Source organism: Impatiens glandulifera, chromosome 2, assembly GCF_907164915.1.
Source record: "Impatiens glandulifera chromosome 2, dImpGla2.1, whole genome shotgun sequence".
Lineage (NCBI taxonomy): Eukaryota > Viridiplantae > Streptophyta > Magnoliopsida > Ericales > Balsaminaceae > Impatiens > Impatiens glandulifera.
In genome coordinates this window covers 55,934,192-55,958,188 of record NC_061863.1, presented here as the reverse complement: position 1 = coordinate 55,958,188, position 23,997 = coordinate 55,934,192, and the positions used below count along the sequence as shown (strand labels likewise).

At 30.4% G+C, this 23,997-nt stretch overlaps 2 protein-coding genes across 2 annotated transcripts; one reads left to right on the top strand and one right to left on the bottom strand.

Annotated features, from left to right (window-relative positions):
* The first annotated feature begins 262 nt into the window (after window positions 1-262).
* On the top strand, window positions 263-4,648 carry LOC124927579 (proline transporter 2-like). The gene is made up of 7 exons (XM_047468024.1): window positions 263-678; window positions 976-1,200; window positions 1,299-1,393; window positions 1,801-1,990; window positions 2,838-2,962; window positions 3,486-3,701; window positions 4,247-4,648. The coding sequence occupies exons 1-7, from the start codon at window positions 471-473 to the stop codon at window positions 4,622-4,624; spliced, it is 1,437 nt and encodes a 478-aa protein (XP_047323980.1). The 5' UTR covers window positions 263-470; the 3' UTR covers window positions 4,625-4,648.
* A 15,655-nt stretch (window positions 4,649-20,303) lies between these two features.
* On the bottom strand, window positions 20,304-23,952 carry LOC124923881. Its single transcript, XM_047463864.1, has 9 exons — window positions 23,543-23,952; window positions 23,418-23,477; window positions 23,273-23,320; window positions 22,600-22,732; window positions 22,424-22,500; window positions 20,972-21,070; window positions 20,835-20,905; window positions 20,661-20,751; window positions 20,304-20,592 (listed from the first exon to the last, which is right to left on the bottom strand). Exons 1-9 carry the CDS (start codon window positions 23,840-23,842, stop codon window positions 20,482-20,484), a joined length of 990 nt encoding a protein of 329 aa, XP_047319820.1. The 5' UTR covers window positions 23,843-23,952; the 3' UTR covers window positions 20,304-20,481.
* Window positions 23,953-23,997: the final 45 nt, after the last annotated feature.

The following is a 23,997-nucleotide window of genomic DNA, read 5'->3' as shown; positions in this document are numbered from 1 at the left end:
CTAACTCAAATTTTTTAATTTTGAATTATTAAGAGAAATTAAATTCTTAAAAATAAAATTATAAACGAAATTACGGGTGTACTTTCTGTCGTTTCACGTCAAAGGTGGTACTTGATTTTGACCTTATTTCCAAAATACATAATTTTTTGCTTTCAAAGCAAAGACCTTTGCTATTTGTAGACGTTATTGCTTTGGAGATTTCCGTAATATAAACAAAACTAGTAACTCTTGAGACGAGTGAAATACATGAGCGCTGCTGCATTTTACTGTTATCTGACCAATTCATGCTTGAATCGTTAGCCTGGGGATCCTATTCGTAGCAGATTCTTTGGGTCAATCCTTTGCGCTAGCTAGCTAGGCCAATTACTAGATGATTGGATTTTCCAAAGTCACAGCCTTTAACTAATTCTGCGATCCTCTTCTTCAGTATCTCTCTGTGTCCAATTTGGGTCTAACTATTTTTAAGTGAGATGGAAGAGAGATATAATACGCTAGCTATGACACCAATATCAGAGGAGCACGAGAGAACATCTCTCCTCAGAGAAGAAGAAGAAGATGTTATCGTGGTCGCAATGGAAGGTCAAAACAATCACCAAGATTCTCTACATTACAATAAAGTCTACTCTGAAGATCAACCAAGCTTTGATATTCCCGAAACCGCCCATCAGATTAGCACTGGTGTGTCTCCTTCTCTCTCTTTCTTTATGTAGTATATTGTGTTTCAATTGGTTCTGGGAAACAATGGAAATGAAATCCTTTAGTTCGATTCAACATTAGGGTAGAATACACGCCAATTTAGTTTCAATTATCTTGCTGATGGTTTGACGATTATGTAATCAAAACCCATTAAGTTTGTGCTCGAAATCATCTAAAAATGTGCTCTATTCAGTATACAAAATGATCTGTCATTAAGAATGAATTATCTTTCTTACTTGGTATATCACTGTTTAATATTCGTTTATTTCCCCCCTTTAGATTCATGGTTTCAGGTTGGTTTTGTCCTCACTACTGGTATCAACAGTGCCTATGTATTGGGTTATTCTGGTACAATCATGGTCCCACTTGGATGGCTACCTGGTGTACTCGGCTTGATTATGGCTACATGTATATCCTTGTACGCGAACTCTCTAATAGCTAAGCTTCATGAGTTTGGAGGGAAAAGGCATATCCGATACAGAGACCTTGCAGGATTTGTATATGGTTGGTACAAGGCATGCAATTAGATAATTCCATAACAGTTTAAGTGCATAGTTCATAGGAATTCTTCAAGTCTAATTATGGATGTTGTGTTGTTGCAGGTCAGAAAGCTTATGCACTTACATGGGCATTGCAATATGTAAATCTTTTTATGATTAATACCGGATACATCATATTAGCTGGTCAGGCCCTTAAGGTAAGAGGAGTATTATTGTATATGGATACTGACTAAATTTAATTTCCTAACCTTAACAGATCCAATTACATAAACAAAAACAATAAGTGTTCCAGATACAGAAACAAAAATATAATTTTGAATTTGTCGGACTAAATTTAGTTTCCATAATGTTTTTGTTTCTGAAAACGTATCGATATAGAAAATCAATAAGTGTTCCCAAATGGGACTCTCTGTGTTTTCTTACAGGCGTTCTTCAATAATATGCATAATTAGTTATCTTGTATTGAGTTGTTTCATTGCATAAGAAATATATATTGTTTCATAATCTGCTAAAGCTGATTGATTTCTAGCATACATACAAAGGGTTTATGTTCTTTTCAGCGATGATCATATGATGAAGGGGGTTTATGTTCTTTTACATGCAGGGGGTTTATGTTCTTTTCAGTGATGATCATATGATGAAGCTCCCATACTTTATAGCGATTTCTGGAGTAGTATGTGCCATGTTTGCCATTGGGATTCCTCATTTGTCAGCCTTAAGGATTTGGTTGGGAGTCTCAACTATATTGAGTCTGGTGTATATTATTGTAGCAATAGTGCTGTCAGCTAAAGATGGTATGGTCACTTACTCTTGTTCATTGATTGATATCTTCTTCCCTAGAATGTACTAACAATCTTACTTAATGTTAATTTCTTTTATACCTTGAACAAACTTTAACAATAGATGAAAGTTTATGCTGAAGATATATTGAAGCATGTGGTATATATGAATTTAAACCCTCTTTGTTATTTTGTTTAAACATACTAAATTTCATAGAAAAGATGACAGGTCATATCCATCCACAATTACAAAGAAGCAACAAGCATAAAAATAAAAGGATAAAGAACATTAAGAGAAAAAAAAACATCCATACAGAAGTTTTTGGCATGCTTGAAGTGTGATGACGTTCTTAATGCAGGTCCAGAGTGCAGACCATCCAGTTCGACCAAATCACAAATGCAAAGCATGATGTTCTTAATATCCGCTCATTCTGTGTATTGCATAAATCTAATCTCCTTACATATTCCAAACTCATACTTCTTAGTTTTCCTAATTTGAATTGACAGACTTATATTTTCATAACGTGCTTAACATTATAACTCCAGTCTCGGTGACCATTATGTTTATGATGACAGATCACTGACAGTCTGAAAATATATTGTTTGTCTTTCCACAATTATGATTCCAGGACTTCTATATGTGAGTTGAGTAGCATAGTTAACAGCTAAAATGATATACTGCTATTTCTTTTCTATTGTTAGCTATATTCACTAACTACAGTAAAAAAATAAGAGAAACCTTGTTCGAAATGTTGGAATTCATTGAGCATATTTGAAAAATGAAGCTGTTATTATGCTATAGAATTTATATGATTTTCGGTGGTAAAGAACCTTTATATTTTGTATTCCTAATGATGCATAGGAGTCCAGTCTCCACCAAGGGATTATGGTATTCCTGGAACAAAGACGAGCAAGATTTTCACAACCATTGGTGCAACTGCAAATCTTGTTTTTGCATTTAATACAGGAATGCTTCCGGAGATACAGGTAAGGCATGGGTATCATTTTTTTGTAACAATGATATACATTTTGTCACTTTAAAGTGAGCTATTTGTTAAAGTATGATTTCTTTATGTTCATAGATGGTGCATTTGATTTAGGAATAAGAATAAGAAATCCCCCTCAAGCTTGAAGATCATGTAGCATCAGAACTTGCTAAATTATGACTAATACCCTCGATTTATCATAGAAAGATTCAAATTCGATTCAATAAATCCCGTTGAAAGCATCTTGATTGAAATGGGGGCTCATCACAGTGGGATGTTGTGCTAGCCTTCTTCAAGAAAATAATCCTGGTGTAAATAAAATAAAAACTCAAATTCGGGTCATTATTAGTCCAAATAATTCAAATTTTCAATTAATTAAACAACTAGATAGGTATGGATATATAATTAGCAAAGAGATTAGTAACTGACTTTGCCATTTCTCCTGATTGAATTCTAACTATAGATGCTTCTAAGAAATTTCTTTATTCTGCTCAGTGCTCACTATTGTTTACTTCTCATTACAGGCGACAATTAGGCAGCCAGTTGTTAAAAATATGATGAAAGCCCTTTACTTTCAGTTCACTGTTGGAGTGTTACCTATGTATGCTCTTACCTTCATTGGCTACTGGGCATATGGATCAAGCACATCAACTTTTCTGCTTAACAGTGTCAATGGTCCTGTTTGGGTGAAGGCTATGGCCAACATTGCTGCCTTCCTACAAACTGTCATTTCTCTACATGTACGCATTCAAATTCCCTTCTTTTTTCGAGAAAAAAACATTCAAAATCCTGATCTCTTCTTGCTGGACTGAAAATCCATATTGAATCCTATACCTTACAGGATATATATTTATATTGAATGTTTTCAAAATGAATCTTTTTTATTGGTTGGAATAGGCCAAATTTTAGTTGAGAAATTTCTCTGTCAATTAGTAATGATTGGAAAATTTCTCATTGAAACGAAAGCTAGAGATGTTATCTATTTCAAGTCATGTCACAAGTTCGAGGTTCATTTTCAAAGTATCTATATGAATATATCGTGCAATTACAAGGTTTGAATGGGTCTCCTGCCCTTCTAATTTCCAACAGGAAACTAAATGGCATAATCTGTAGCATAATCACAATCTTATTGAAAAGTCGTCAAAATCAAATGACATAATAAGATTTGTTTATCTAAATTATTTTCTAGACGATGCTCTAGATTATAATGTCATGATCTAAATAGGCCTAACATTTGATCATATATTCACACATGATATGTTTTGTAATGGTGATATCTGAACAGATATTTGCAAGTCCAATGTACGAGTTTCTGGATACGAAATATGGCATAAAAGGGAGCAGTTTAGCATTCCGCAATCTGTCCTTCAGGTTGATGGTAAGAGGCGGGTATTTGGGTTTCAGCACTCTTGTCTCTGCAATGTTGCCGTTCTTGGGAGATTTCATGAGCCTAACCGGTGCCATCAGTACATTCCCACTCACATTCATTTTGGCCAACCATATGTACCTTGTGGCTAAGAACAACAAGCTGAATTCATTGCAAAAGATGTGGCATTGGCTTAATGTCTGCTTCTTTGGATGTATGTCCCTCTTAGCTGTAGTCGCAGCCTTGAGGCTCATCGTTGTCGACTCCAAAACATACCATATCTTTGCTGATTTATAAATCAATTAAGCATTATTATTTTCATGCCTGGGCATAAAAGAAAAAAAAAAGGTAATGGATGATTTTTTATCTGAAATTCATAAAATGTTTATCATTCATGATCCAACAGTTAAAGAAAGAATTTTGGAATTATAAATTCCCAAATCCACATAGTTGCATCTCATTATAAAACCCTCAAAGTTTAAATTGAAAGTGATATTGTTTTTTTTTATTGTTTCATTTGGTATAAAAATTATTTTATTGTTCATAGTTAAAATTAGAATGTAATTTTGAGATTTTTATCTCACTTAGGCTATCATTTTATCTTGATCAAATTATTTATTAAAATTATTTTAATTTTTCAAAACATAAATAACATGTATCCTAATTGGGTTCTAAATGAATTATAGTTTTTAGATGAACATTAAAGTTAATTCTAATGGAATAGGTTGATTCACACTTAAGAACTTTATAGGTTAATTAAGCCTGTCTAAAGTTTAATAAGTTATTTTAAGTTGGGATAATGGAGTTATTTTTAATAATAGTTGATTTTGGGGAAGTATGAAAGTTCAGTTTCGGAGATAAAAGATTTTGAATATTGGAAGGGACATAGATGAGTTTTAAAATCAAGCTTTGTTGGTAAAACAAGCTACATTAGTCATGACCCTAGGGGCTCTATTTCAAAGACCTCTACTATTCTAATTCCTAATGATTTTTTTTTTTTTTTTTGGTATTTTAATAAAAATAAAAGATCACTTTTGGGATAATATTTTGTAGGATATAAATAGGGGTGTTCTATATCTGGTCTGTATTTTATCGAATCGATTTTAAACCGATTCAAATAAAATACAGTTTTTGATTTGGTTTCGAGTTTGGTTTCAACTCGAAAATCAAACCGAAAACTAAATTCATTATTTATTTTAATTATATAATTTATTATATATAATTAAATAATTATATATTAAATTACCATGTACCTTCTACTAGATTCATAAAATTACTTTTTCATCTCTAATAATGTCTAAAACTTTTTACCTATCTAGCTATCTCACCAGTAATATCTTGATAGTCGCTAACTATAGAATTATCCTGAAAGAAAAATAATTTAAAGAATGAAATGTTTAGAAAGTCAGTAGCAAATAATCAATTAGACTAATTGATTTGCTAATTGGCTGTTGATTATCAATTACATAATTTTACTATTTAAAAAAAAATGGAAAGGTATAAGCAAATCAATTAATTAGACTAATTGATTGAAGATTTGTTATCAAATCAATTATATGATTTTATCGTTTAAATCATTTCCTTTTCTACAATGTAATTTTTACTATTTAAGCATTGAACTTCCTATGTAAGAATATAATAACAAAAATACAAGCAATAAAATTTCTCTCTATTCTTCATTTTTCTATACCAACATTGTTTTACTTCCGCGTTCAACTGCCGAATATTAAAAATCAAAGGTAAGTCACTAAAAATAGTTCGGTAATTTTTAGTCTTTTTGTATAGTTTTGGACTTTTAATAGATAAAATCTCTTTAACTAATTTATTTTGCTCACTCTTTTAAAAAATAAAATTAGTGCAGTAACTTAAATGTTTGTCAGGACGTTTATCAATTATTTATTTACGTACTTAATATAAGTTTATGTGTAAAATGAGTTTGCTACCTATGTTATTAGAAAAGTCTAATCATTTTCAAATATCTTAATTAGTTGTTTACAGTTTATTCATTTTTGTATGTCTTACAAAACTAAGACAATTAGATATCTTTAGAATACCAAATATAGAAAATTGAAAGTTTAGGAGGTGAATGTCAATGATGTACTATAGGAATAACATTTTTTAGAATTTGTTGACAGTAAAGATAAAAAAAAAGTGCAAATGTAATTATTGTAATAAAGAGTATAATTGTGCATCTAAATCATTTGGAACTTCTACATTGTTAACTTATATGAAATCTTATTCACTAAACCCTATCAATAAAACTTAAAACCAAAGCCAATTAACATTTAATACTAAAAGAAATGGAGAAATTAGGGAATACAATGTTAGTGTATTGATTTTGAAGTTTGATCAACAAGCTCCTAGGAAGGCTATAATTGAAATGATTATTAATATTGATGAACTTTCGTTTAAATTTGTTAAAAATGCTGAAAGAATGTCAGCCTTCACGTGTGTGTTCATCTAGAATTACTATGACTAAGATTGCTATCAATTATTTATTTGTTGATGAAAAAGCTAAACTTAAATAGTCAACTTTTATAGTTTGTTTGACGACGAATATTTGGACGTCTTTGCAAAAGATTAATTACATATGTTTTATTGTTCATTTTATTGATAATGATTGAAAATTGCATAAAAATGTGTTAAATTCCCATCATATATTAAGTAATAAAAGTCAAGATATTAGAATATATATCTTTTGAATTGTGTTGGTTGATTATGGTTTACTCTGTGTGTTTATTATTACAATTGATAATGCAAGTTTTAATAATGTTGCAATTGAATATTTGAAAAAAAAAATATGTTAATTGAGAGAACTTCATTATCAATATTAGAACTAGCACCATTTTTTTTCAAATATTCAACTGCAACATTATTAAAACTTGTATTTTCAAGTGTAACAGTAAACACGTTGCTTAGACCCCAATTAGCCAAGTACAATTCAATAGTTATTCCAATATTTTGACCCTTATGACTTGATATATGATAAAAGTTTAACACATTTTTATGTAATTTCCGATCATTGTCAATAAAATGACAAATGAGACCCATGTAATTAATCTTTTGCAAAGTCGTCCAAGTATTTGTAGTCAAACAAACACTAATAGTTGTTTGTTTAAGTTGAGTTTTAAGTTTAGTCTTTTCATCAATAAATAGTTGATAGCAATCCCTAGTCACAATATTTATGGATGACACAACAAGTGAATGTTTACAATTTTTCATACATTGTCTAAACCAGCATTTTCAATCAACTTTCATCCATAATAATAATTTCAATAGGGTTTAGTGGACAAGATTTCATATGAGTTAACAAAAAAGTCACAAATAATTTAAATGTGCACAATTATACTCTTTATTACAATAATTGCATATGCATTTTTTTTACCTTCACTATCAACAAATTCTAAAAAATGTTATCAAACCATTTACCTTTTGTTATAATCTTTATGCTTTCTAGTAAACTTTAAATCAATAAATCATATACACTTCCTCTAGTAGATCCTTAACATTCTTCTCCTAAACTCACTTTCTAATGTTTGACATTCTAAAAGTATTTGATTGTCTTCGTTTTGTTCAGAAATTTTATTTATCTAAACAATGATTTTTTTTTTTTAAAAAAAATGAATAGATTGTAGAGAGCTAAAATATTTGAAAATGAATAGATTAAAAAAAAAACTAGGTAACAAACTCATTTTACACATAATCTTATAATAAGTAAATAAATAATTGAAAAACTCAATTGCAAACATTTAAGTTAATGTACTAATTCTATTTCTAAAAGAAGCAAAATAAGCAAGTTATATATATACACTAAGAGGGATCTTATATACTAAGAGTTTAAAATTATAAAAAAAAAAGAATATAAAAAATCACTAAATTATTCTTATTGACTTACCTTTGATCTTTAATGTTCGACGATTGAACGAAGGAACTAAAATAGTATTGACGACTATTTATATTACCGGTAAGAGCTTGATATGTGAAGAGTTTTAGTGATTTTTAGAGTTATAGATGAGGTGAACCATTGGAAGGATCAGAAAAGTGTGCGACTAAAGAAAGGGGTTTATTAGATTATAAAATTAGAGATGAATTTGAATGAAAGAGAAATTATTGCCAGTATGCCAGTAGCGACCACTGAGAATATTGGAGATGAAAGAGTAATTTACAGATTTAGTAGGAGGCCATGCTAATTTAATATATAATTAATTTTTGAATGAAAGAAGGATTACTGCCATTAAAGCTGGATAAGAGTACTAGAGATGAAAGAGTAATTTATTAGATTTAGTAGGAGGACTATAGTAATTTAATATATAATTATTTAATTATATTTAATAAATTATATAATTAAATTAAATAATAAAAAATAAGTTCGTTTTTATTGTTTGGTTTTCAAGTTGAAACCAAACTCGAAAACCGTATTTGAATTCGAATCGGTTTAAAATTCGATTCGAAAATCGAAAATAAAGTTTGAATTTGATTAGATATTCGATTAAGACCAAATATTAAAAACCTTAGGCATACAGAGTTATTGACAAAGAACAGTAATTGATGGTTACAGATTTGATCATATGTGACAAATGAACTTAGAAATAAGAATTAAAATTGAGAGCATATTTTCGACACAAATAGTTGAGGACATTAAACACGTTCCATTAAATATGGAACCCTATGGAGTTTTTGCTTTCTTTGCTCTTTTAACAAAGTTTTACTTAATGCTTTTTTTGGAAATTCCTTTAAAAATTTCAGTGTCTTCCTACAGAACTTTAGAAGGTATTTCATACAAATTAAAGTTGATAGTTTTTCTACCTTTGAAGTAAAAAGAATCCACATTGGTTGTTCTTACTCAAAACCAGCCCAAATTAAGGAAGCCACAAACAACTAGCCCAATCCAGCACATATCATTTTCAAAAAAAGACATTTCAAATAGTATTTAATTAGAATATTTTTTACAATAAAAATCTAGGGCAACCCTCCTTTCAATTTTTTGATTGAATAATTATGAGCATTTTGATTTTGTTGATTGGATTACACTCACTCTTACAGGGCAGTTTTTATATGTTATTATGAATTCATTTTTCTTTTATTTTTTTTTATGTATTTTGAATTTATTGGTTTATAAATCCAGGGCTGTTGGGCTGTTCCTAATGTTGTTGTTAAAGGGATAATTAAAGTATCTTTTAAAAATAATTTGTTTATTCATTTAAACTTTATTATTTAGAAAAAATAAACATCTACTAATTATTAAGCATGCGCAATCAAACTATTTCACCATGCTAACCAATAAGTGTCAAAATGAATAAGATGCATGCATGCCTAAAAAGGATATTACATTTTAACACTCTCTCTAGACATAATTTTTATTTACAATAACAATATCATTCAAATCTACAATAAATGTAAACATATCCTTCAACTCAACCTGCAATACTCTTTTTTTTTAAAATTAGAATTAGAATTTAGGATGTGTTTATAATTACAATTTTAATTTTAATCCTACAATAATTGAAAGTTTATGTTTGAAAAAGTTATAAAATTATTATATTTATTGTTATTATTATTATTATTATTATTATTATTATTATTATTATTATTATTATTATTATTATTATTATTATTATTATTATTATTATTATTATTATCATCATCGATTTAAAGCTCTTGACTGATGGTACCACATTTTTATATTAAAAAATGAGATATCTTTTAATAAATAATGTTCACATAAATATTACATGCATGTACGTATTATGTGTCAACATAATAATTTAATTTACAAAATTATTAGAAAGGTTTTAGAAATTGGAACTGCATGCAATTCCAAGCTAGGAAGAAAATATAATATTTTTGAATTAGGTACATTCAAATATAATTATAATTCTTAATTAATTTTAATTAAAATTTCATTTCATTTCCAATATTACGAAACACAGCATTATATAGTCTCACCCCCAAAAGAGAGGAAATTAAAGAATAGTCATCCTACAAATTAAATTAAAGTTAAAAGTACATATCTATGGCCTTTTAAAGAATTTAGGGCACTACTAATTTATATAAATAAATATATATATATATATATATAGTCTTCAGTGTTCGAGTTTTTCAAAAGATTTAGCGCTACGTACATACTCATTTTATTTTATTTGAAGGATGAGACAATTCGTTATTCCATGTTAAACATTGGTCTTTGATTTGTCATGATTACTCAACATATTAATTTGTACTTAAAAAATCTTCTTATAATTAGAAAGGTAAAGGAAAAGTAAAAGTAAAAGTAAAAATGAGAAGCATAGAAAGGGTTATTGCAGTGATTACAAACTGTGGGGATAAGTCTCATTAGGAGGACTATCTATGGAGTAGTAATTAAGAGTAGTATATATAATGAGAAGAAGCTTTGGGCATGCATGACAAATGATCATGATATATCCAAATTATTAAAGATATCAGGTTAATTTGGTATCTTCATAACTAGCTACATCTTTTTCTCCTCTAGATCTCATGCATGCTTGCATCTCAAAATGATTTGGTTTCATATTTTAATATTTATGGTTTATACATAATTAAGAAAGAGTGAGCCCTTTTAATAATTAGCTAGTTATGGAGTTTCATTAGATCAAATATGATCCATCTATATGCATGATAATTAATTGTCTCGGATTTGACAATTCGGTGTGGCTAAGATTACATCGTGATATTTGTGAATATCATGTTTTCAAGATAACTGAGTTTTGAATTGTTCATCTTGAAGTAGTTGAATGTATGACGAGATGACTAATAACGGATCCAGAAATTATAGTTATAATGAAATTGAAAAAAAAAACGATTGAGATGAACTCGAAGAAAATGAAAGAAAAATTATGAATGTATCATTGTGAGTCTCTATTTTTTTTAAAAAAAATCAAAGAAACAGATATTGAATTAGATTGAAAAAAGAATAGGAATTATGTTACATTTCCACCTAATACAAAATAAATAATTAATTAGGCATTGCAAGTTCAACCAGCTAAATTCGCCCATAATGACTAGATTTTAATTTTCTTAAGTTTATTTATTGTAAATATAATATTATTAGCTAGTGTTCAAAATAAAATAAAAATATGTATATATAATATAAAAAAAAGAAATGGTCACTGTTCATAAAAATGTTGATAACTAAATATAAACGTAATCTGTTCTAAAGCTTGTATAAAAATTAGTGTAGGCCCTTACATTTAGACTGTTCTAGACTTTTTTATTATTATTATTATTTTATTTTATCTTTAGGACAAAGCAACATTCTTTTCATTGTGCTCTTTATTTTCTCCCAGAAAATTAAAAGAAGACAATAAATTTGAAATACAATTGAATGTGAAATAGAGATAATAATCCAAACTTTTTATAATGCGACTTCGTGGTTCTGAAAACTAGTGAAAATAACGAATATATAAGGGAATAGTTTTTAGAGTTGATCCGATAGAATTTGAATTTAAATGAAAATTGGGACTATATTACATGAAGGCTTACCCTAGGACTGTTATTGATAAAAATACATCTATTTTGATTTAAGTTATAGTTGTGAAATGCTATGATAAACTTATACAAGGAAATAAGAAACTTTAGTAAAAAAAAATTTGAATGTGATAATACAATAGAAAATAGATCTTCAATTACGTCATCATAATCATAATAATGACATTGCGATTAATCATTATAACTTATTTTGACTCCAGTTTCTTTTCAAACAGATTCACCAGAAAATATTAGAGATAGAGATCCATATTTTTAGTCCGACTCTTTTAGCCCCTCGATCCATGACTTATAGTGTTAGGATGGAAGACAACAATAGTAGAGAGGTTGAATACTGTTGTTTTATTTTTCACTTAAATGCGATTTTAATCCTGTTAAGAATTGAAAATATATTTCTATTTTTGGACAAATCGTAGCAAACTCTTGAACGGTTTCAAGTGCAAAAAATGCTTGTAGGATTTGAAGCGGCAGATATAAGAATGAATAAAGCAATGAAAAGAAAACACATGATTTTATAGATGTTCGGAGATAAAAACTCTTACGTCACCCATTCTTCTGTTTACATTCTTCTGTTTACAGAAGAATTTCACTAGAAGATTTTGATTTGTATAGACGCTACACAAACTCACTCAGATCACAGGTCTTAACATTACTTGTCTGAACTTCTAGCTCCCACACTATCTTGTTGAACAGACGACTATATGTTCAAGTTACACAAGTAAAAATGATTATCGAATGATACAAAAGATTATAGAGTAAACTATCTTGTGTGAACGTAGTGTATATTAACGTCTCTCAGCGTATATCGTCTCGTGTATGCGTAACCTAGTGACTTGCAAAGAGACTGAACCACTAAAGAACTAAAGGATCACTGTTGTTCTCTGATGCCTTTTTATACTTGAGGCTTGGCAACGATCGAATCCATTTTGTCGATACGTGGCGACGGTACGTTTGTCGTATGCCTGAAGTACGGGGTTTAGTGCGCAAGGGAATGGAATATTCGTTTATCATTTTGCATGTCAGAGTAGAGAGTTGCTTGTACATTTTGTTGTAGTGCAATTTATGAGTGTTCAGCTGATAAGCATTCAACTGATGTGAAACTCAGCTAAGCGAGCTCTACTGATGATCAGCTCTGCTGACGAGCTACTTTGTTGATAGCGAATTCAGTTGTTGATCAGCTCTGCTGATGACAACTCTGATGACAACTCGAATGTTCAGACTGATGACAACTCTGTTGTTGGCGAACTCTACTTTGTTTACGAGCTACTAGTAACGGACTTCGAATGTTCAGCTGATGACAACTCTACTGTTGGCGAACTCTGTTGATGGAGCAGCTCAGCTGATAGCGAGCTCTGTTGATGGCAACTCTGCTGTTAGCGAACTCTGCTAATGGAGCAGCTATGCTGCCAGCGAACTCTACTGTTTGAGCAACTCTATTATCAGCGAACTCTATTGTCAGCAAACTCTGCTATTTGAGCAACTTTGCTGATGACAAGCTGCTGATGACAACTTTGTTGTTAGTGAGTCTTTCATTTTACCTGCGTATTAACACATGACTGGACTTAGTTTTATTCATTAATCAAAATCATGTGTGTTCATTCTATTTATCCTAAATTCATTTTAATCAATTAAAACATTTTTCATAATTTAACTTAATTTAACGATTTTTCTTTTAACTTAATTTAAAACATACTATCTAAGCAAGGCATAACCCATTGGATTCAACCATTCATATGAAACAAAATCATTGTATAAGAATCAACTAAAAGAACTCTAAAACCATCATTGAATTAGGTATACACATATATCAGTTTTTTACACAAATAAATATATTTTTTTCAAAATTTAAATGAAGATATTTTACAAAATAGGAAGAAAAACCATGGTGAAAGGGGTGGTTGTCATTTGGACATCCTTATCTTTTTTTTTTTTTTGTAGACAAAGTATATATGTTAGTGAAGGACTATAATGTTATGGTCCACCTGGTCCTCTTTAATTGGGAAACCTGCAATAATATTTATCTTCATAAATATTGAGAATCCTGGTGGAATTTTGTTATGTGGTCCTCTGTCTGAGACCACATGTTGGGTTAGGTCTAGGAAATTACACAACATAACATCATTAATTTCAACCCCCCTACAAAATGTCAAAAACCATGAATTATTTTTAAAACACAACATAATCTATCGGATCGGACCATAATCTTTATTGTAATGTGGGTACGTACGTACCCATAAAAAGAAGATGGGTGGAATGAATCCTTCATAAGGAATCCAATGACTTTGAAAGGTAAAAAGAGCTCTTGAAATTGAATTTGAAAATGAAAACATTATTACATGAATTCTATATATCTATCGGACCAATTATGGTTGGAACGTGGGTATTTATTCATGTCCTTACGATGTCTGCCAAAATTGTCGTACGCCTACTCATGTGTAAAGTCATTTAGCCTTATATATAGCATATAGGAGGGGCCATGCATGCAGAGTGTTGTTATGTCTAGCTAAAAACTAACTTATAACTTCATGATAAAATATATTTAATTAATTGATTTGGGAATATTTTAGATGATTGATTATGTTTTGATCGATCCCCACTTCATTAATTAATTAATACATTAATTAGTTAATTATCAAAATATCTAGCTAGCTAGCTAGGGTTTTATTAAAAGTGGAATTAGAAGGTTGAAAATGGAGGTAGGTGAGGGATCGAGCTATAGGGCATCTGGGGGAAGAAAGAAGGGTACTACTCAAACCCAGTTCCTTAAGGACATGGATAAATCAATTCTAGGGTTTTCCTTTGACAGTTGTTGGGTCCTAGTTTCTTTCATAATTAAATCATGTGTAGTGTGAGAAGGGGACAATTGGAGTGCATATTTTCCTCATTTGGTGACAATTTCAGCTTTATATTTCCCATTAATTCTTCCATCTTGGCCCAACAAAACTAATGGGACCGAAATAAATAAATTATTTGTCAAAATGGTTACAACATTAACTGATTAATTAATTAGTTAATTAACCCCTTCTTCTTTCTTCACACCTTCATGAGTTCGAAAACTTTTATGACATGTTACTAAATATTATGTTATTAAATTGCATTTCATGGTATTATTATTGATTATAAAAAAAAAAAATCATTTCTTAGTACAATGTTAATGGAATTATAAATTATCACAGCTAGTTGAATTTTTTCGCAAAGTCGCCATCAACGTGACATCAACGTGAGACAATATATACTACAAGTTAATGGCGAGGAAGACCCATATCCATGGGACATGGCTTGCCATAATGCCCTCAATTTTTTTTTATGGCTGAATGGTGTGACATCTTGATGGACGATAGACTAGTCTATATTGATGTGAGCAAATGTCACTTATGTAGAAAGAGGAAGAGAATTCTATATTTATAAATCTTCTTTGTATTTATATATTAGACCTATTTGGAGTATGTTGTGGGTATATATTATGAGTTTGGATTGACTCGTGGTAGCCACCAACATTGTTTTATGGACTATTTGGGTGAACCACTGCAAGCCGTGGGGCTTGATAAGACTCATATAGTCTTACGACGTTGATACCCTCAGAAATTAAAATGCATTATTTTTTTTATGTGGTATGAAAAAATTACATGGAATTGCATTGATTATCGAGACTGATACTACTTCCTATAACGAGAATTAACTATTTACTATAATTTTGATTGGTGATATTTGCAGTCATATCTATATATATAATGATGCTTAATTTTTAAAGTGTCCGGATTGTCGGGTCGAGAACTGTGGTTAATTTGGATACTTGGGTCGTATTGTGGGTTGACCCGTTTTTAAATTTAAAACGGTTAAAAATAAAATTAAAAATGCTAGAGGTATGTTTCGAACTTGCAACCTAACAAAATAAATACAAAACTCTTTAACCAACTAGGCTACAAAGACTTTATATTTTAAATTCAACACCAAATTTAATAAACGTGAGACGTTTTAATATTAATATAAGTTTAACTTTTTAACTAACTAATATATAATGATGTTGAGTAAATGGATAATTGGGTCGGATTGTGGGTTGACTCACCCATAAACTTAAAACGGTTAAAAATAAAATAAAAAATGTTATCCGTAATTTTTTTTCACGGTTTTTTATTATTACTCGTGCAAATGCACGGGCTAAATGCTAGTTGAAATTAAACCAGAATAAAATGGGAAAGTAATAGAATTACCAAGCATGTCATCTAAGCCTCGATCTTAATCGATGAACAATAGTTTCAAATGCAAGAAGGAGACTAAGAAACTCGAACCTTTTAATTATTTTTAGATTAAAAATTACACTATTTCTCATTTTAAACGTTTTGAGTTAGAGTAGATTATAACTATACTATGGATAATTCTAGCCTCTCTCTTTAAAATAAAAAATGACATAATCTCATATTACAAGTACGATATCACGTGATAACTTATATTATAATTGGTAATGAATACGTTTATTAATTTGTTGTACACAATTTTATGACTTTAAAAAAAATATAACTATCCTCCCTAAAATAAAAAGACACCATAAAAACAATCAAATGAGTGCCTCAACTATTTTAGAATATAAAATTTACAACTTGAAACTAAAAATTATTCAGTCAGTCATAATTTTAACATACCACAATGCATTCTGAAGCAGGTGCTGTGCTCAATTCATCAATAAATTGGGAAACTAGTACTAACCATGAAAATAGTTTTTATAGTTATAATATTTTCTTTTAAATATTCCAAATACTCAAACTCATAACTTTTAAAATATAGACATGAGATCTTACGATTTATTACTGAACTAATGGATCTTCATATCTTTTACAATTAAATGAAACAGTATTTGCATACTATTGTAAATTTCTCAAAACTAATCTTATCTCGTGGAACTCTAAAAAGCAACACGTGGTTGCTTGTTTTAATATTGAATCTTGAATATTGTGACATATATAATATATATGCCGATCGATGCACAACTCTACTTGAATCAATCAACGTTAAATTGACACTCTTTTTACGCACACTAACTGTTATTTGGTGCGACAATATTTGTAATATTATTTTACATTCTAGAACTAAACATATTAAAATCCATATTTTTTCACTATAAGTAGTTATTAACTTTAACTTAAGTTTAAACCAACTAAAAAAATTAACTTTTTGTAGAGTCATATGGTGATGTTTTTTCTTAAAATTGTGTGATGTTTCAATTTCTATGAAGGGTGGGTTGTCTCTCATCTTGTTGATTTTGATCTTAAATCATGGATAAGTTTTTGTTTCAGGTGATGATTGTTTCCCACAAGATTGAAGATCAAGTGCATAATGCATTGGTTCATGTTTCATATTATCGCATAATACAAAGTCGAAACTTTGAATCAAAGTAGATTATAAATACATGGTAATTAAGTCACTCTTAGAGCAATATTTATTTATTTAAAGGATCTGAGTGTGAAGAACATTTGAGAATGATATTGTTTTAAAGTATTTTACTGATATTATCCAAAAGAAAAGAAATAAAGAAGAAGATTTCCTTACTATCCCAATGAAGAATTTGTATTTTTTGAAAGAATCGTCGTCAATCACTCAGCCTAGAGAGGGTATATATATAGTACTAATGTTGAAGGTTTTTGGTTGTTATAAAATGTTAAGTATATGGACTTATAAAGAGAATGATCAGGCTAGAAAAGAAGAACAAGATTCTAAGTTTCTCTTACTTAATCTTAGGTTGAATATTTTAGTATTATTTTTTTTTTATAGTAATCAAGTCTAACAATATTTTCTTTTTAATCCTCAATATATATAATAATATTATCATTTTAAAGTACTTCACTAATTAAAAAGGTCACGCCCTAAAAACATATATATTAAATTAAAGTAGGAGGTCAAACACAATTGGTGTTACCTCCTAAATTCAAAAAGAAAGATAAATGGTAAGCTAACTTCTGTAATACATTTGATGGGTACGTACGTATGACACTTATATAAGACTATATATATAATGATAATAAAGAAGATACCTTTTTTTTAAAAAAAAAAAAAATAATTATTATCCACTTTCCCATCCAAGGATTTCGACTTTTGTGGATAAAATGAAAGTAAGCTAGGGAAGAACATATATATATCCTAATCACCACCACCACCTTACAAATTAATTATTCAACCCAAAATTAAATAATCAGTCAAAAATTAAGACCAAGACCTAAAAGAAACGGCAAGGAAAATTCAATATAAAGAAATGTCCATTGATGGCAGCCTTTGCATCATATTAATTATTATATCATTTATTAGTGATTAGAGTCTATATTTATTTAGGAAAGGTATATATAGGGCTAGGACTAAGTCTAACAAATAATATTTAAATTAAAAAATTATAAATCTGAGCTACAATAATATTGTAACAATTGATCTACAAATACATTCATGTTTATATATAATCATCATGATTTCATGTTTATGCATAAACATATAGTTGGGTGTTGAGCATAAGATCAGAGATGATGATGATATATAGGAAGCTAGAGAAGAGAGTATATTATACACACACTGATGACTGACCTGATGTTTCATGTGATTTCATCTTTCTTGGATCTGAATATTCTCGGTTTTCTTTCTTTTCTTGTGGAGATTCGTAACTCAATGATAGAGCATTTCGATTAATTATTAGTCTTCGAAAGAGCTGCTGAAGGAGGAATCCGAAGGGATAGCATGATCCATTTTCTCAAATCGATTATACATGTTCTTATAATAAACCAGCAAAATATTAGAAATGATGGGATCAATGCGATCCCTTTGGATTTCTCCTCCAGTTCCAGCAGCAGTATGTACATAACATATTAGAAATACTTTTCTCTCTCTCTCCTCTCTATGTCAATATATATATATGAAATTGAGACAAAAGCAAGGAGTAAGGACGTGTTCCGATAATATATGTTTATTTGAAATTATTTATTTATTTTTTGTTTTGTAATATATATAGGATACGCGTGTGTTAATCAAATCTATGCTCTTTAATCTTTTAATAACTATGTGTCATTTGAGCTATTTTAGTGAATTTATTTAAATAAATTAATATATTTTTTTAATTAATCAAATTAATTAATTTATTAATTAAAATATAATTTATTTAAATTAATTAATTTATAAAGACATTCTAAACAAGATTAATATGAGTTATTTAAATAATTGGAGTCCAATACTTCCATCCTACCCAAATTAAAGTTCTCATAAAAATAATCTATAAACATACTGAATTATTATTTGTTTACATTTTAAGATAGGATAGCTAATTGAGAAACTTATAAAATTGTTTTTTTTATATATATTCTAGATAGGGGATGAGACACCTCAAATGTTAGGTTGGTTTGAACACTAATAGAATACAAGAATTATGTCTTCAAGATTATAGATTTAAGTTTTCACACACTATACTTGATCGACCAAATGAAAGAGAGCATGATTTAGATTGTTCAATATTCTCATTGCCTTTACTCATTCGCAGTAAGAAGTTGATGGTAGACGAGGCGGTATTCAATTCAAATTGTTCCGTTTGAGACGGGTTTTCTCATGTTTAACCAATAGTTGTTTTAAATATACAATATCATCAATATATTTTTTTATCAAATAAAAAAAATCTCAAATAATCCAAAATCAAACAAGTTTCTATATTTTTATTTATCTAGTTGTTAAAAAGAAAGTGGTTTCACAGTCAAAGAGCATAAGTACTGGACTGATGGGAAAAGATGATAAAAAAAATGAATATTTGAGGTGTGACTGTACTGTTTGTGTGAATGAATGAGATAGAGAAAGTGTACTTTTGTATTAGTACATAAACTCTGTTTTTTACTCAACAATAGAATGAGATCAATTCATGATGAATATATGGACTAGGATATAAAGAATGGAAAATTAGGTTATGAAGCTTTTTCATGTGTAACAATGGGCAGGTAGGCACATGAGAGAAGGATTCATGAGAAGTTTAAGTGAAGTGGGTCAGACAACTAACCCTCTTTCATGTACACAAACAACAAGTGTGCTGTTCTGTGCTAGCTGTAACATAATTGTTCCCCATTATTATTATTATTGTTGTTCAACAATCCGATGTGCCAATTTGGTCCCATTTATGCTTTAATGTCTACCACCAGATCATGCCCATTCATCCCATCCATGCTTTAATCTGTCTCTCCAATCTCCATCTCACTAATTATTTTCAACAACTTTCAAATAATCTTGGTTTTCTTTTCTTTTTACAAAACATCAAACAAATTGACAAGACTAGGACTTGTTCTAATTATGTTCTAACCTGGTTGGTTCGTTGGTTGGAATGATTAGTACTAGCAAGGCCCGGGTTTAAGATGTCAATTTTATAGCTCATTTTGTCGCAAAATATGTGAAATTGCACTTTGTTTCATTTCTTTCATTAAAGAGACATACCTTCTACCACTAATTTCACAGTTTACAACCTAAATAATAATAAACTCACAACATCTTCTGTATATAACTAAAATGAAACCTGTACAAAACATTCTCTATTTTATATTTCTCGCAAAATATAACAATAGTCACGACTAGATGTACACGTGAGTCGTATTGACACATTTACATATAAGAAAAGAAAATCAGGACACAGATATCACCTTATAATCTCATTCTCCTTTCTTCTTAATTTGAGCCGCAAGCAAGACCAGCCCCACACAAGAAAAACCGGAGAGGAATGTCGACGAGTAGAAAATTGCAAGAAGTGCTCCGCGCAAAGACTGTATCAGTATAGATTTTGAATTATTAAACTATTAAAAATTAATCTAAAATATTTTGTATGTAGCACCTTTGCTAGTGACAGAGCATTGTCGTTTGCATACTCGAGTGAACTCTCTGGTATACCTTGAATGCCTTGACTTGCTTGCCAGGAAATAAGTCTGCATCAACACTTTCTTACGGGTCAACAGAAATCACGAGAAGACTATACAAAAAAAAAAAAAAAACTCATTGATTGATATACCCGAAGACAAAACCAATTGCAGCCCCAATATAAGCTTTTTCTGGAGTTATTTCAACTTGAAGATCTCCAAACTGCAGTTTGTATGAATATTAGCTGTTTATAATCCAACCTCGACTGCTTGAAAAATCATCATCTACCTTCAGTACTCTAGTTGATTCTTTTGGCTGCTCATTGGTAACAGATGATATGGTAGTAGCAGTCAGAAGCTTTCCAGTCATTGCCATTGCTTGAGCAATCTGTTATAGCTTACATTAGCAAAGCATCCAACCAAGTCATTCAGTACATTATTTGTAAGGTTAGGCAATTGTAATGCATTTTTCAGGTATGTGGAAAGAACTCACTAAAGTTTGGTCCCATTTTCATTATTTATAACATTTAGATTGGGAGATGGTAAAAAAATAGAGTTTTTCACCTTTAAGGATTGATTTGAATCTTTTCAAATTAGTCAACAATCAGATAAAGCCCCACTAAACTTTCTTTTATTGTGAGTCAACAATCAGAAATAATGTATTGGCACAAGCTAGAGCGTAAAAGTTTCACCGTGGCTAGCAAATGTTTCTTGTGTGAACAATCTGAAGGATCCATCCATGATTTGAGTCTCTTTCGTCCTCTCAGAAGAGTTTTGTAGAATATGATTTGCGAGGTACTCAATTAATTGGGTTATGACTCGTTCAGTTGGGGAATTCTGGGAGCGATCGATTGTGGTTGGGTGAAAACAATCGAACTTAAAATTGATTATGATTGCCCTATGGTGGATCTAATGGAGAGAAAGAAACACAAGAATGTTTGAAGGAAAGACGTTAAGCCACAATAGAATAAAATGATTGTTTTTCACTCTTTTTCCTCTTTCATAAAAGGAGGAAAAGTCCCTATTTGTATTTCACATCGTCGACAAAATGATCAACAATTAGCCTTTGATTCAAGTTTTTATTTCAGATTTGTTTTATCATGATGATATTTATTTATGTTCTATGCGACGCATAGATTGTTTTGCGAGCATCAGAGCAACCTATTTGTAGCCACCTTCATGAGGCATGATTGTAGCTTTTGTGTACTCTCATTTTCTTAATTAATATCTTTAGCTTTTCAAAAAAAAAAAAAAAGTAACTCATTTATTCTTATTTATACATAAAAATCTTGACATGATGATTATTAGGCTTTAGTCATAGGATTCATGTTAGTATATTACTATATTTGTTTTTATTACTCTTAAGGTCAATAGGATCATATTACATGTCCAACCGTTTGTATAGTTGTACTCATATATGATTCCAAACGAGTAATGAATGGTTAACTACCAATCTTATTTATGACTCATCAACTACTCTTGTAAATGACACAGGAATCCAATATCACAATGGCCCTTGACTTAGAAATGGTAGAAATCAGAAATTCTTAGCACGCATAATGTCAGAATCTCCTGAACATGAATATTTAACATCAACCTAAATCAGAAATCAAACATCATATTTCAAGAAAGAAGTTATACTATTTTTCATATTTTCAAAATTGAAATATTAGAGTAATCTGCTTGGGACAAAGAGATGCAAGTTTCCTCGTTTTAAATATTCTGCAATTAATGTTATTACCTTTTGTAGTTCACCTTGACCATATTGTCCCATAGATTGAAATCTCCTTCCCGATGACACCAAACGCTTGCCCAACGCTATCAAGAAAAAAATTGTAAGAACACTGGATTAATGTACAAAATCAATTCACGACAAGTTAAATAAAAGGTAACAAATGTATGCTCCTCCCCTCTTGCCTGATTTTTGTCTATCTGTTAAGGAGCCTGATAATGAAGGGAGACTGCTAACCAAATTGGAAGAAGTGGATGTGTCAGCTAACTCCCATGCTCGAGATATATTGAGCAATATCTCACCCAGTTCTCGACCACACTGTAGTTAGTTAGAATTTGGTTTATGCAAATTGCGCAATATACTCTTTAAATATATCACATTAGAAAAATATGTCTTAATCCAATCTAGAGTAAGTAAACCTAGAATAAGAACACAAAAAGCCAACACATTAATGTTTTATTCTTTTTTTAAACAACAGAAGCATGTAACATTGCAAGGATTGAGGTCAGCTAATGTAACTATGAAGTAACCTACAATACTATCTATTGGGGGAGTTTCATCGAGGTTAAAGGACGATCCAGTTAATAGATCAGTTCCACGAATTATTTGAAAAGCAATATGTACTGAAATAACTGCTGAGAACTACAATAAAAAGTAACAAATTCGTCGAAAGTAAAGCACATTCCAGGAAGCTGATGATGATATATACAATACTATCCAATTTTGAAATGCATTTCAGAAATTGTTTGTTTTCTGTAGTTACATGTGCAACAGTGATGAACCCTAAATGCAGGGCACTAATACAAAATGATTGATACACAAAAACAATAGATAGAGTTGTTTTACAGAATAACAAACCTCGTCAATGACAGCTCCATTGGAAAGATCAAAAGAAGCGTCATTCAGCTTCACCGTGTTAATGTATGAACAAACAAAATAACAAATTAAAACTTGTCCAGAAAAACTCAAAAATCAGATACAAAAGTAAGGATAAGAAACGTACATCCAATCGAAGGTCTCGTGGAAGGTTCTTGAAGTAATCAGGTGGAAGAACAAAGGTATCCTGCCATAAATTAGAGTAAAAATCAAAATAAATGCCATAAACATAAACCGAATATATCTGCTTACAGCAAGTTGGCGTAAGGAGTCCTGAATGTTATCTGGATCGACTGATTGTGGAGAATAATTGGACAATGGTTCATCTTTGAAGACAAACGGAACAGTAAAAGACCTAGAAGTACTTTGATCATGCTTCTTCTTACAGTAATAGTCGGAGGAGGAAGTGGATGGTCTGATGAGAAGGCGACGGCGGCGGCGATTTGCCAAGAAGACAGGTGAAGAGGTGCAATTGCAGCGAGGAGGAGATAGAAGACATTGTAGTTGAGATTGGAGAAGAATTGGTGAAGACGAAGACGACGACGACGCCATTAGAGATCGATTCTCGGTTTTGCGAAGCTCTTCAGCTGATGCCGTTTGGCTAGTCGGCTCGGCTCCGCGGGAGTTTGACGTGGCTAATCTTCTCGGGGCCCCACCCGAGATTTCTGGATTAGGAATTTGGGATTCATGTTTCAGTGTAAGAAATA